The 13421-nt window shown below is 39.9% G+C and overlaps 1 protein-coding gene across 1 annotated transcript in view; it reads right to left on the reverse strand.

Moving 5' to 3' along the window:
- krt222 (keratin 222) overlaps positions 1 to 13421 on the reverse strand; it is a 35275-nt gene that overhangs the window by 9123 nt on the left and 12731 nt on the right. The window contains exons 5-9 of the mRNA XM_042484366.1: positions 10037 to 10119; positions 8095 to 8248; positions 6557 to 6835; positions 2660 to 2785; positions 831 to 1051 (exon numbers count right to left, since the gene is read on the reverse strand). Of these exons, the coding sequence (XP_042340300.1) occupies positions 831 to 1051; positions 2660 to 2785; positions 6557 to 6835; positions 8095 to 8248; positions 10037 to 10119 (863 nt within the window). The remainder of the gene's footprint in view (positions 1 to 830; positions 1052 to 2659; positions 2786 to 6556; positions 6836 to 8094; positions 8249 to 10036; positions 10120 to 13421) is intronic.

The raw sequence follows: 13421 nt of genomic DNA on the forward strand, positions 1-13421 counted from the left end.
CCACATCTGCAACCAAGTTTACATGTTTTCCAGATGTCAGCATGTAGCTTAATATAGCAGTGTAGGTGACATAATGTAGACACTTGCAGCAGTGTGCCTGGAGCAGATCTCTATACAAAGAAATTTGGCCCTCATTGAGGTCACACTCTAGACAGAGGAGCAAACACATGAACAGAGTATTCAAAGCAGTTTAAGACCTGAGGGTTTTGCTTGCAGGGCTTACTTTTCCATTTGTTTACCTTATTATTTGAAACTTTGGCTCGTGTAATAGCCCATGACCATCCTTTATTGTAACAATTTACATATGACACAAAATAAAAGCCCAATAGATCTCCTTTAATTTATCTTAGCTGTTTTTCTATATATAAAACGAATGGAATTTCTGTTAAATCTTTAATTGCTGTTGTTAGGCCTAATTGTCACTGTTGTGCCTGGCTGTTCTCTACAGCCTCCCATGTCTCAACATGGGATTACTGTTGTGGGTGTCAGTTTCTGTACAGGTGGATTCAACATAATCCCTAGTAGAAAAGTCGGCTTTAGCTAGATTGAAGATAACAACACATGAAATGATCTGTTTGACAGCTATATGAAAGAACGATTAAGACATTACTTTGTTTACTTTTTTCCTAAGTTCCTGTCTTACTCATGTCAGTAAACAAGTATGTCCTCTCCTTTTCACATTTCTCAAGAAGAGGTAGCTGCTTCAGCGGTCTGGGAAAAAACTTCTCAGGTACTAATTTGTTTCCTGGCTGACGTGGAAACCACAAAATTCCAGATAAAGGACTTTTTGCTTCCTCTAATTTTTTTTCATTCCTGATTCTTGCCCTCACCTGCCCTCCTCACGCTCCAGCAAACGTCGGTAGGTGGAGATCTCTCGCTCCAGCCTCATCTTGGTGTTGAGGAGCTGGCTGTGGCGCTGTCGCTGGGTGGCCAGCCCGCTCCTCACCTGCTCCAGCTCGTTCTCCAGCCCAGCGATCACCTGGGAAAGGTCCTGCAGCTGGGTGGAGTACATACGCTGGGTGTTCTGTAAGGAGCTCTCCAGGCCTTTCTCCTGAGAAAGCAAGAGGCAAGGAGCTGTAAGGATGATGACTACATAGTTACCTTTATGTCTTTGAAAAAGTCAAAATGGACTTCAAATAAGTGTGTAGAAACTAATAATATTCTGTACAAAGTATAAAAGTAAAAGAAAGTTTTTTGCGAGGTCTCTGCTGTGCTGAGCCACAAGGATACTGCCATGGTTTGAAGCATACAGAGTCATGTTTTTTTGCATATTTTTATGTATGCTAGCTACTGTTAGCATAAAGTTCAAAGCAGAGCTAGGCACAGCCCCACAGATAGTGATGAGCGGGCAGATTCTTTTCACAGCATCAGCTCTTTGAGTTGATAAATGTATCGAACCTTTCAAGGTTTCATACTTTTTGCAAATATGGTGTTGGTTTCTCTGTGACACTATGAGAAAATTTACACATGCAACAGCTAGTGCTGCCTGCTCCACAAACCTTCTATTCGGTGCATAAACAGTCTTAATGTTTATTAAAGTTTTCATTAGTAAAAATAAAATATTCATTTTAATGCACTGATTCAGCACTTCTCTTCTATGTAGGTAAGTTATGTGAGCTCAATACGATGCTTCAGAAATGTCACTGACCAACAATCTGTTGTTCTTTGAGGGGCAAGTATACATCTCAGTTATCTCCACAGCCTTTTGGGGCATTTTTGTGGTGTCACAACCTGAAAAATGATTTCCTGAACATATTTCATGCCTCACCTAATCAGTTTCCTTTACTCTTTGTTATCAAAGTGTTGTTTAAACACACTGGGTAACATAATACAACACATTTTCTTCTTTTCTTGTTGTATCCATGCTGTTTCTGTATTACAACGTACAGCTCAAGAACCAGTCAACGTCAGAAAAATGACCAAGCAGAGCTGGAGTCTTGGCTAATCAGTCCTTGTTTACTCACTTTAGTAGGCAGCGTGAGCTGTATGCTATAATTAAAGAGAGTGGGAAGAGTCGAGGATTCATGAGCACTCAGATGTTTGAAAGGCAGAAAAAGAGTCGTTCAAAAAGGTCATTCGTTAATATTAACCATAATTAGTCACAGAGCCACTAGCATGGCTGCAGACTCATCGAAGTCTTGTTGTCATATTTTATATGACATTATATGCATTTATTACATTATGTGTTTTAACAGACCATACTGGTGGTTTTACATGTTTTAATAAATTATAAATTGCACATACATTATTGAAGAGTATTTTCCAGTGGCAGCTTGCAGCTGCAGTCCTACCAAACTTATAGCATTAAATGAATACATACATTCCTGGAACCAAGGAAACAATAAGAATCAAGGGGTAGTTAAAAAACCTATGGAAAGGTCTGGATAATGGTTGGCAAAAATGTAAAATACAAACAATTTGTAGTTAATGGGGGAAATATGCAAATCAACCAATTTCCCAACTCGCTTGTATAGCTTTACAGTATAAATGCTATATACTATGCTACCAACATGTATGTATTCTGTTTTCTTAACTTGTCAATATCACTATCTTATCATTTCTTTATAATAAACACACGCAATTTGCCATGAAAGGAGTGTTATCAGTGGGACAGTTGGGGAGTGGCCATGCTGATACGAGATGACGTGTGTTTTCTTACCAAGGCATGTAGGGTCTCAATCTCAACCTGCAGGGAGTGCCACTGCTTCCGGGCCTCAGCGAGCTCGGCCCGGGCCTCCCTCAGGGCAGCGCCGCCGAGGCTCACCTGCGTCCATGCTGCCTCCTCCTAGGTGAGGTGACAGTTTAAATGTTAGAGGAGTCACAAGAACCAGAACCACACCACCACTGCTTCTATCTCATACACCGTCTAATTTTAAGTGCTCTTCAACAGTAAACTTCAGCCTCATGTGATAAAATGGAGGAAGTGTTTTTCTATCCCTAAAGAAACTTTCACCAAATATGCAGTAAATGATGGCGTGTTGATTTTTGTGCGATTAATAAAATCAGGCCTGATAAGGAGCACGTACAACCACCTGACACACACACCTTGTAGGTAACAGTTGTTTCCCATTTGCACTCAGTCAGACGGTCAGAGGAGCAGCCACAGGTGGTGCTGTTGGTAGTGTGAGTTTCAGTTTAAGTAAACTGATGCTGAGCAGACTCCCGGCCTGCGTGTACACACAGCTTGTGCAGCTGTGTGTACACGCAGGCCCGGGAGTCTGCTGTTAGGCGTCTCACACCCTCCGTCCTCGCCTGCGTTCAAACGCAGTGAAGCGGTGAAGCTGTCTCAGCACAGTTGTGAAAATATTTTGACAGTTAAAACAAAAGACGATGACTCAAGTTATTCTGTGTCATTTATTACTCCAGTGATTCCCATTTTCTGTTTCAATGAATAAAGTATATTTTAATTAATAGGAAAAATTCTATGACAAGCAAAATTGGGCAGAGGTTGTCTTATATCAGCTCTTAATTGCTGATAACACTTGGATAAAGTTGGATGTTGAAGAAAGGGAATTATTATTCCATCAGTCATCTCAGGCAGTGATAGAGAGGCGTCTTACTTACAGAAACTGAAAAGTCCAAGCACTCATTATGTGGCTTCTATCACAGTGTTAAACTATTATATATTATATTACAGAATTAACAATTAGTTATTACCCAAATTGTGTCTTGTGAGGTCACAGTGACCTTTGACGACCAAAATCTAATCAGTCCATCCATCTGAGGACGTTTGTATATAATGAAATTCTCCTCAGGCGTTTATGGATGTCACATTCGCAAGAATAGGACAGACAGATGGATGAACTGATGGATGGAAAGACAGACGGATGGATGGATGGACTACCAGAGAACATAATGCCACAGGCCACAGATGTTGTTTTGAATGAAGTAAAAACTATTGCCGTCAAATAAATGTAGTAAAAAGCTAGAAAAATTAAAGAGTTGCTATATTTCTCATGGAAATTAAATAGAAGTGTTAAGTAGCTTCAAAAGGATTATAAATACTAAGTAAAGTATAAGTAAATGACATTTAGGCCTGATTTCGACAGAGTACTGGTTTCTGTACCTCTGCACACACTGTTACTGATTTAAAGTTTCTATTATTAACAGAAGTGTAGATTTTGGGGTGACATAGGGGTCACATCACGCAAAAGTAGTGACTCTCAGTAGAGACTTTTATTTGGACAAATCGAAAGACATTTACACCATAAATTGATGCAGAAAAGGTACAGATTGATGCAAAAATCCAGAAGAATTTAGGAAACTAAGTGTCAGATGCTCAAAAACCCCCAATGTTGAAATGAAACCTTGGTTGTTGATTATAAACCATGACAGAGATTCTAACTCAGCACATATAAAGGACCTCTGTGGAGTTTTTGACCACTAGTGGTGCTAGAGAGCAATGTTTTCTTTAGCAGTGTGTAGTTTGTAGCCCGCACATGCCTCAGGATCCACATTTACAACACAACATACATTGCTGCCGCTGGCTTCACACTGTTCTCCTGATTGGCAGTTGCTATTTTTAACACGCTGGGAAACACAGCAAAGTGCCAACAGGCCAGGAAAGAAGTCCACAAGCTAGAAAACATGGATGAAAGAATTACAAAAAAAACCCCAACTTTTTGCTAGTGTTTCCTGATGAAGGAAATACATTCAACCATTCATGACCTCAAGGATACAAACAATGTTTTTTTTAATTAATTTATTCATTAAATTACTCTCAGGGACAGTGCACATTGATCAACATCACTGTAAATGTGATGTGTGTTCGCCAAAGGGCTAATTTTCAGCTGTTGTCCCTCCTCGGCCTGATGTTGTGTTGGCCATTAAAACAGCAAATAAAGCGCAAGACAAAATTAGAACAGGAGAAATAAAAACATAAAAAGCAAAACATGATAAAAAGCTTAGAGAGGTAAGGGAGCAGCATGCAAAGTAGGACACGTAAAAAGCGCACAATAATACAAAACTTTGTTAAGCAAACAATCAACACAAAGAGTTTAAACATTGCAACATGAAGTCACATTTCAAAAGACAAAGCATAAGCAGATGATCAGAACAAACAATAAAATGACGACAATTACAGAGGACAGATCAAATCAAAAGGGATATAACTTTAGTGTGTTAAAAAAAAACACAACTAAACCCCAAATCATTACAATGCAGAAAAGATATTACAAATGAAAAGGCCTGCCCATGACCACTTAAAGCTTTCAACTTCATCATTAACCCAAGCTAACATGTGTTCATATGACACAATTTCTGACATAGCTTCCCTCCATTTTTCAAAATCTGCAGGGGGTTTGTATTTGTTTTCCAAAATCTGAGGATCACTCAAGCAGCTGTGAAGAACCCTACTTTTATCACAACAAAGTCATATTTTGATACATTTGGCACTTCTGTTCGGTCCCCCATAAGGCATATCCTTGGTGATTTAGGTATCGTCGTACCTAACCACTTCTCTATGTGACCCACAACTTCTAGGTTTACATTCCCAGATTGCATGTAGAAATGTTCCTGTTTCTGTCTGATATTTCCAACATAAATTATTAGCCAGTAGACCCATGATGTCATGTAGTTTTGTAGGCTGCATCAGGTTTTGACTCTCTGCCATTGTTTGGACTCCAACTCTGCCAACTCATGAAGTAAACAATGCAACTCTCCCCAGAAAGCACGGTTTTGCCTATTCAGTATCATAATAATATCATATCCAGCTGACTGCACGTCCATATCCCCGGTATGGCACTTTTTTGTCAAAAAGACACAGCATCATTTGAAGGTAAATACTCCCCCGTTAATAATCATGGACATCATGCAGGCTTTTGACTGCAGTATTGTGTAACCGTAAGGCAGAAATGCTCTGATGTAAACAACAGCATTCTTATAAAACCTGCTCCATTTTAGCACTGAGGTAGCTTTAGCCTTTGGCCAAGGCACTTTATTGTCGCTGTCAAACCAAAGTCATTGCCCTGTGGCAGAGGAACACTGGGGTAAGAAAAGGCTTCCTGTCTGCGCTCTCTCCAGTAACAACAAAAAGGAGGACAGTAAGGCTAAAAAAAAAAAAAATAGAAAAGCTCCTACTTTGAAATGAAAAACGCTGCTGTTACTCGATAAAAGAGGCAAATGTTTGAAAGATAAGTCGATCTGAATGCTGAGGTTGTAATTTCCCTCATAAATATTTAATGAAGATCAGGGATCATTCACCCAGAGTTGTAGACGATGAAACACAATACTGTAATTGTGTGTAACAGTAGAAAAGGCAAAGTTAGCCAGGAGACAATCACACAAAAACATACACAAACCTGCAAAAAGGCAAACACAGACACACAAATACAAGCAAAGAGCAAAGAGGCACGGTGAGTCTTAACCCTCCGGCCTTTCAGGACAACAAACAAACACTCTGCTAATCATTTATTTCCACATACATCACTCAGTGTCGCCTGTGGGACAGCCTGGAGTTGGTCTTGAGGGTGTGTCTGCCTGGCAGCGGGCCAGGACAACATGAGAGAGGCATAGAAAAAAAAAAAAGATGAGTGAAGATGCAGGAGTGGATGCGTACCTCACTGAGAACTCCTCCGTGTGTTCTGGATGCTGCTGCTGCTGCTCCAGAGCGGCTGGGCCCCACCAGGCCGGGGAGTGGATTTGACGTGGCCCCCAGGCCATGGTGTCTCTCGCCCAGGCCGGGGAGTCTGCCCTGGTCGCACTGCGCTCTGATTCGGTCGAGGAGCTGGGTGAGCTCCATCCCTGTGCCATCCTCCTCCTCCCCTCTTGCTGCTGTGGCCGTTGCTAACAGAGCATCGCAGGAGCCGGCCCGCTGCAGCTGCAGAGCCCGGGCTGCCTGCAAACAGCCAACCAGATGGAGCAGGAGGGGGAGGGAGGGAGAGAGAGAACGAGAGAGAGAGCGAGAGAGAGAGAAAGACATAGGAAGGATGACAAGAGAGTGATGTAAAGAGTGAGAGGAGAAGCACAAAACAAAGACAGAGATGAAACTTATTATATTTGAATCAATGCAAAGGAGAAAAAGAGGGCAAGAGTGATGTGTGTGTAAGAGTGTGTGTGGGCAGAGAGCTTTGTGAGTCCACGCAATGCAGAGGCAAGAGGAAAGATAACAGCCAGTTATTGAGATATACAGTACATGTGTGGACACGACATTTGAGGTGAGGGTGCATTAGTCAGCAGGAATGAGCAAATGAAGAGGAGGAGGGAGAAAGGAGGCAGAGAGGAGGGGTGGATGAGGTCAGAGTGAAGGCACGAAGAATTGTTAGATGGTGTGAAATGTAGCGAATACACACACACACACACACACACACACACACACACACGTGACAGGATGATAATTTCAGGATAGTGAAAGTACAACAATGTACATATAATATGCCTGTTATAACAATACTAAGTATAAAACACTACTTATCACTGTATCTACTCTTCTATTTCAACAAGTCATCCTGGTCAGCATCACAAAGTCCTCCCCCTAATAGAGTGCTCCAATGATAGATAATAGAGTGCACCAACCTGGAAGCTAATGTCGCCTGTGGGATTTTTCCATTGGATTTTGGATCATTGCATAAAATAAGCTCTGTGGCAAACAAACCTTTATGATACAATGGAGATTTTGTTCAGCAAGATTATCTCCACAAATGAACTCACTTTTATGCTTTCTGAAGCCTAAATGTAGCCACTAGAAGTAAAAAGCTGTTGCTAGGTTAAAATGAACTACCATGTCATGTCACCACCGCGACGAGGCTCTAAAGCCGTGTGCGCTGTGGCTCAAAGTGACGATGTTCTGTAATTTTATTTAACCACGTATTAGCAACCACTTTTTTTAAGACACATAAAAGCCTCACATAAGAGCTTGTGAGTGTGGTGTTTACTGGTTGGTTTTATGTTGTGGAACAAAACATGAAAGTCTCTTCAGCTTGTGTTAACCATAGAACTTTTTTCAGGCTTCTCCCCAAAAAAACATTCAAGAAACCCATTGACTTTGAGATGAGGAACCGGAGATGCTGACAGGAACAGTGAAACAGGCAGGCAGATGAGTTAGAAAGATAAAAAAGAAACAGATGTAAATCATTTGCAGGCAGTACATTTATTGACCTCAAATTCCTGGTTCATCTCCTGCAGCTCGGTCATGGAGTGGCGAAGGTCTGCCTGCAGCGCCACGCTGTTCTGATCCACCTTCCTCTTTGACTCCCTGAGCAGAGCCACCTGTTGCTCCAGACGCCTGGTGTTCACCTCCTCCGTCTCACACCTGTGATTTCAACAGACAAAGCTTTTCAATCAGTGTTAATCATTTAACCATGGAATACATTAATAACACGAAAACACTATAGAAATACAGAGAAAACACATTTATTTAAACAGAGTGCAGCAGAGCAAAGTCAAGGGGAAAGTTTTTATTTCCATGAAATATTGACACATTCCTCAGTGTTGCCAAAGACCCTGTTAAAGGGGAGACAATGCAGATGTAGAGGGTAAAAACATTTTAACTAATAGATAGTATTACACTCATTAACATAATTATTTTTTTCATTGAAAAGTTTGCCTAAATTATATGCTTAACTATGCATATGAGTCACGACCTAAGTCATAAGTGCAAATTTACATACATTTCCAGGACAGATATCTGGACTTTAAAGCCAATTTCAAAATATGTGTTTCATTTTGTTGACACATTAGAGTCAAAGGTTTTTACAAAGGGAGTTTCCTTTTGATAAAATTAGTAAAGTAATAAAATTTCCTTTTATTACTCCATAAGTCAGAAAGTGTTGTTAACAGCCATAAAAATAGAAAAATAAACTAAAAGAATTTGCCATGTTCATAGTATTAAAAATCAGGCTATGAATGATATACTGTATAAACTAAACCCCTTTATAAAAATACACAGAATATCATTGGGAATAAGTTTGCATTAAGTTTGGTTAATGCATGTGCTACTGATGTGGAGATTTCTGGCTCAAAGCATGAAAGAAATTAACTTAGAGAAAATTACCTTTATAAATATATACTGTAAAATTCAATACATTTTTAGGGGAAAAAATAGGACAATACAGGTGAATAGGCTAAAAAAAGTTTAACTAACACATATCACCATGACACCAGTTGATCAATTACATTAAGACAATTATTTTTTCTATTACAGGTTTTCTGAAATTTAACGTTTAAATATTAAAATTATGCATTGTCTAAGGCTTTTTGCACACATTTCCAGAACAGGAATCTAAACTAAAATAAAATCCTAAATGTGAATTTGACATTTTCTTTCCACTTTGACTGAAAGCAGACATCTTATGGAAGCAAAGTAGCCCAAAACTTTCATCCTGTAGTGTCTCTCCTTAACTTCTTTAAAAGTGGATTTCAGACAAAAGCTACTGAGTATCCACTAAGGGGTTAAAGATTTGTGATTTAGAGCTCCTTTGTGGTGCATGACAATGACGGAGGATGTTGTGAAAATCATAACTACAAGTAAAAAGACCTTGACATGATTTAACTGTGTCATAAACAGAGTCCAGAGTCTCACAGACACTCAGCCGGTCAGGAGACACGTCAGGTGGAGCTATAAATAGAACAGGTGTATTTATTTCAAGCTGCAGCGTATCGCCACTGTCCTTCAGGGGTTAATGGCTGACAGTGGAGGGATGGTGTTGTGTGTTTCTGTGTGTGTGTGTGTGTGTGTGTGTGTGTGTGTGTGTTGGGGGTGGTGGGGGGGCTCGGTGTCACTCTGCATCAATACATAAGTGAAAGTGCCGACGCGGCACAAAGCCCGGCCTGGATTTGTATGCAGGTTGGCTCACAGGAGCGGGAACTGGCCTGAGTTAGATAACAGAGGGATGGAAAAGCATTGCAGCAGGATGAAAACAGGACGTCTTTGGTCGTTCTTCCACAGCCATAATTAGTGGGTACATACATGAATTGTATAAATGTGCGTAACATGTTAATGCATCCTGACTAATATTCTCATCAATAAGCCCTGGGCTGTATTGATTGAGGGAGAGGAGCGTTAGAGCTTTCAGGAAAACTGCAGCCAAATACAGCTGACCTGGCCTGGATGGCAGCAGCTCTGGACTTCATGCTGTCAGACTGTAATGCCAGCTGGGCATTCTCCATCAGCAGGTTACCAACCTGTCAAAAACAAAAAGATACAATAACATAAGATTAGAAGGAAAGTGCAAACAATATGCAGTTCTACAGCTGAGCTAAAGTCTACTAAAACAGAGAACTTTTCAAGGTTTAAATATTTCTAGCTTTTACAAGTACTATTTCTTTACATCAGTACATGTAGATTGTGTAAGTTGAAATTTGATCTCAAAATGGATTTTACAAGTTTTAAAACATCTTGCCAAAGGACTACAGTTGAAAATGAGCCTGATGGCAAACACTGGCACATTCACAGAAATGTTAATTAATGTGTGTTGTCCTCATGAATAAAATAAATGAAAAAACGAAAAACTGATGTATGAAAAAAACTGGATACAGCGTTGGAGGTGGGGCCCCATTCATTAAAGTTGCTCAATGACACATGGAGCTAAAAATGTTCAACCTCCCAGGTGTAAAATTACTTGGATCCTCCGCATCGTTTGGCCCATAGTGCAGGCGCACAAGAGACTTCTGCCGGCTTCCAGTTTGATCAAATTGATCAAAACCTGATAGTGAAATGAGCCATTTTGTGGGGGTGGTAATGCTTGAAAAATGCATCTACTGATTTACAAAAACCTGTTTCACAATTCCAGTTTATAAGGATAAACTCATTTAGCGGCCAAATGACATCATGTGACAGAGCTGGAAGTTGTAATTCCCTGCTTTGGCCACTATGTCAAACTGAAAGCCAAGTGCTGTTCCTGGGGGCTCCATCGAGACCCTTTAAATGCATTACATCTTATTTTGGTAATTGAGTGCATTAATGTGACACTAATAAACAAGCTAACCACAAACCAAAGCAAAATTGCTAAGTCTTATTCATTATATTTGGTGTCTTTTTGTTTTATTCTGAATAAAACATTTAATACTAGTTTAATATGCTATGATGATTATTTGCTATAGTGACGGCAGCGCATGTAGATACAGCAGCCTGTAGCTCTTCAAATCCTTGCTACGTTTTTGATATATTTCGCTAAATTTTTCTATTTTTCCGAGTACATGGCCCCTTCTGCTGAAGCATGACTTTTCTACGACAGAGAAGCACTTATCAACATCTGGAAAAGTTGTGTGGAGTCTGGACTGAATGCAGCAGACCGCGAGAGGATCCCCACCAACAGCATACGAAGAGCGGCCAGTCAGACCAGAGGGAAAAACAAAACCGAAAGCTCCAGATGAAAAGCAGGAGGAGAGCCGGCATCAGGGGGAGGCAGACCCGACTTGGACCGAGAGCTGTTCCTCTACCAAGCCTTCCTCTGGCTAATGTCCGGTCACAGGAGAATAAAATAACAAGTAACACACAAATCAGAGTTGTGCACAGTGTTTATCTATCAGTGTGTACATAATGTATACATACTGTAAATGGAATAAAACCAACATCTAACTTCAACACAGCCAACAAATGACTGAATTTATTTGTTTAGCAATACCAGTGACTACTATGTTCAGAGACTTGTGTAAAAATTCCCCAAAAATGAACATTTTTATTGAATTTCAATTGACTCTCCCTGTTCATTTGCACAAGAAGGTGTCACCTTTACTCTTATCACCCACACAAAGATGATAACACACCTTATTTCCACTTGTTGAGTCCAACACTTTCAGACACACACCCATGTTGAATGGAAGCCAAAGATATCCTGGAATATTCCACAACATTAAACCATCAACACACCCATTATGTGGATTTTTGAGTGCACCACCCCATTCTTGAGCCCAAGTGAGATGACTGAATCAACACAGTGACAAGATACTTAGTCTTACGAGCTAAGTGGCCTTCATTAAGTCTCTTCTGTAAATCAGAGAATATAAAGCTGTTCTTAGGAGGATAAATATAAAGTAATCCTATATGTTGTCATGGAAGCATCCCCTGGATCACCGAACAATGCAAAGTTTGCTCTGTTGTCCGTCACAGTCATGGGAACATCAGCCAAACTCTGGAGACGAGCTGGATGACGTGGCGCTCAGCAAGAAAATGAGAGCCATTAAAATGTCTGTCAGTGACACTGACTCATGCACAATGTGACGCAAACACCAGGGAGCAGTTAAAAACTGTTAAGTCAGGTCATGTGAGATCACCATACCGGTAAATAACACTTAAGACTTGATATGGAATTACACACCAGGACTGAAAGCGTGCTCTTTCCAAGTAAACGCATTGATGTCAGTTCAAAAGAAAAATTTAGGTGAAGCGACACTGATGACACGCTCTGTGTTTGCCTCCCTGCACAGAAAAAATTAGCTGGCTGGCAAGGACGTAGTTTAATGCTGCAGACTCACTGCGTGATCTAAATGCTGAGAGGGGCAAAAACTGGGGCATTGCACACATGCAGGTGTTGTATTGAAGTCTGTTTCTCTGTCAAATAGTGTTTTCCTCCTGTTAAAATTATGTTTCCCCTGGCACCAACAAGAGAAATTCTCACTTGACATTAGTAGAAGTGTGTGTGTTTCAGTGCACAGAGTGGACTTGTGGAATGGGTTGGGCGACAGGTCAACAAACTATACAAAAAGATATTTTTGGCAGGTATATAGATGAGGAAAGCAGTGTCAGGAGTGTTTCTGTTTATTTTGTAACAATAGTGGATATCTGGATTGTAAATAAACCTGGGATAGTCATTTATGTATTTAATTTGGTGGCAAGTAAACTAGGGATGGTTGTTTGTGTACTAGATAAAGAAATAATAAATAAATATGGGAATTTGTTGAAATAATATATGAGTTAAAATTAAAAAAAATGAGAAAGGGGTAGGAATATACTTTTAGAATTTACTTCTACCTACTCCTTTTCAGACACTGTACTTTTGTTAGTTTGTTTATAATATGTTGTCATTTTTGGTTTGAAATAAAGTCACTCATTCATTCTAAAAAAAATTTAAGACCCATTCAATCTGAATTTTGGACACTTTAATACTTTTTAATGCCTTTTATTTGTTAATGTGTATTTAAGACATTTTAAGTGCTTTAAAGGAACACTGTGTAGGATTTAGTGTCATCTAGCAGTAAGGATTGCTGATTCCTGACTTTATCTGTTTGTTTTTTTATCATGTGTGGTAAGTGTTTTTTAAGTGTGAGGTATTTGTCCTGTTTGTACCTGCCCAGGAACTTCAGATGTAATTTAGCTAATAGCTAAATCTGGCATGAATCATCTCTTCTCATTTTGAGATCAATGTTTTTTTACGCATGTTCCTTGTTTGAATAAAGACATGACAAAAAAGATAAAAAGGAAAAAAAACTGCAATCTGCTGAAACTTCTCCTGGTTAGATATCTTTTAAGTGTTCACTGCTCAGGA

Source organism: Plectropomus leopardus, chromosome 4, assembly GCF_008729295.1.
Source record: "Plectropomus leopardus isolate mb chromosome 4, YSFRI_Pleo_2.0, whole genome shotgun sequence".
NCBI classification, from domain to species: Eukaryota; Metazoa; Chordata; class Actinopteri; order Perciformes; family Serranidae; genus Plectropomus; species Plectropomus leopardus.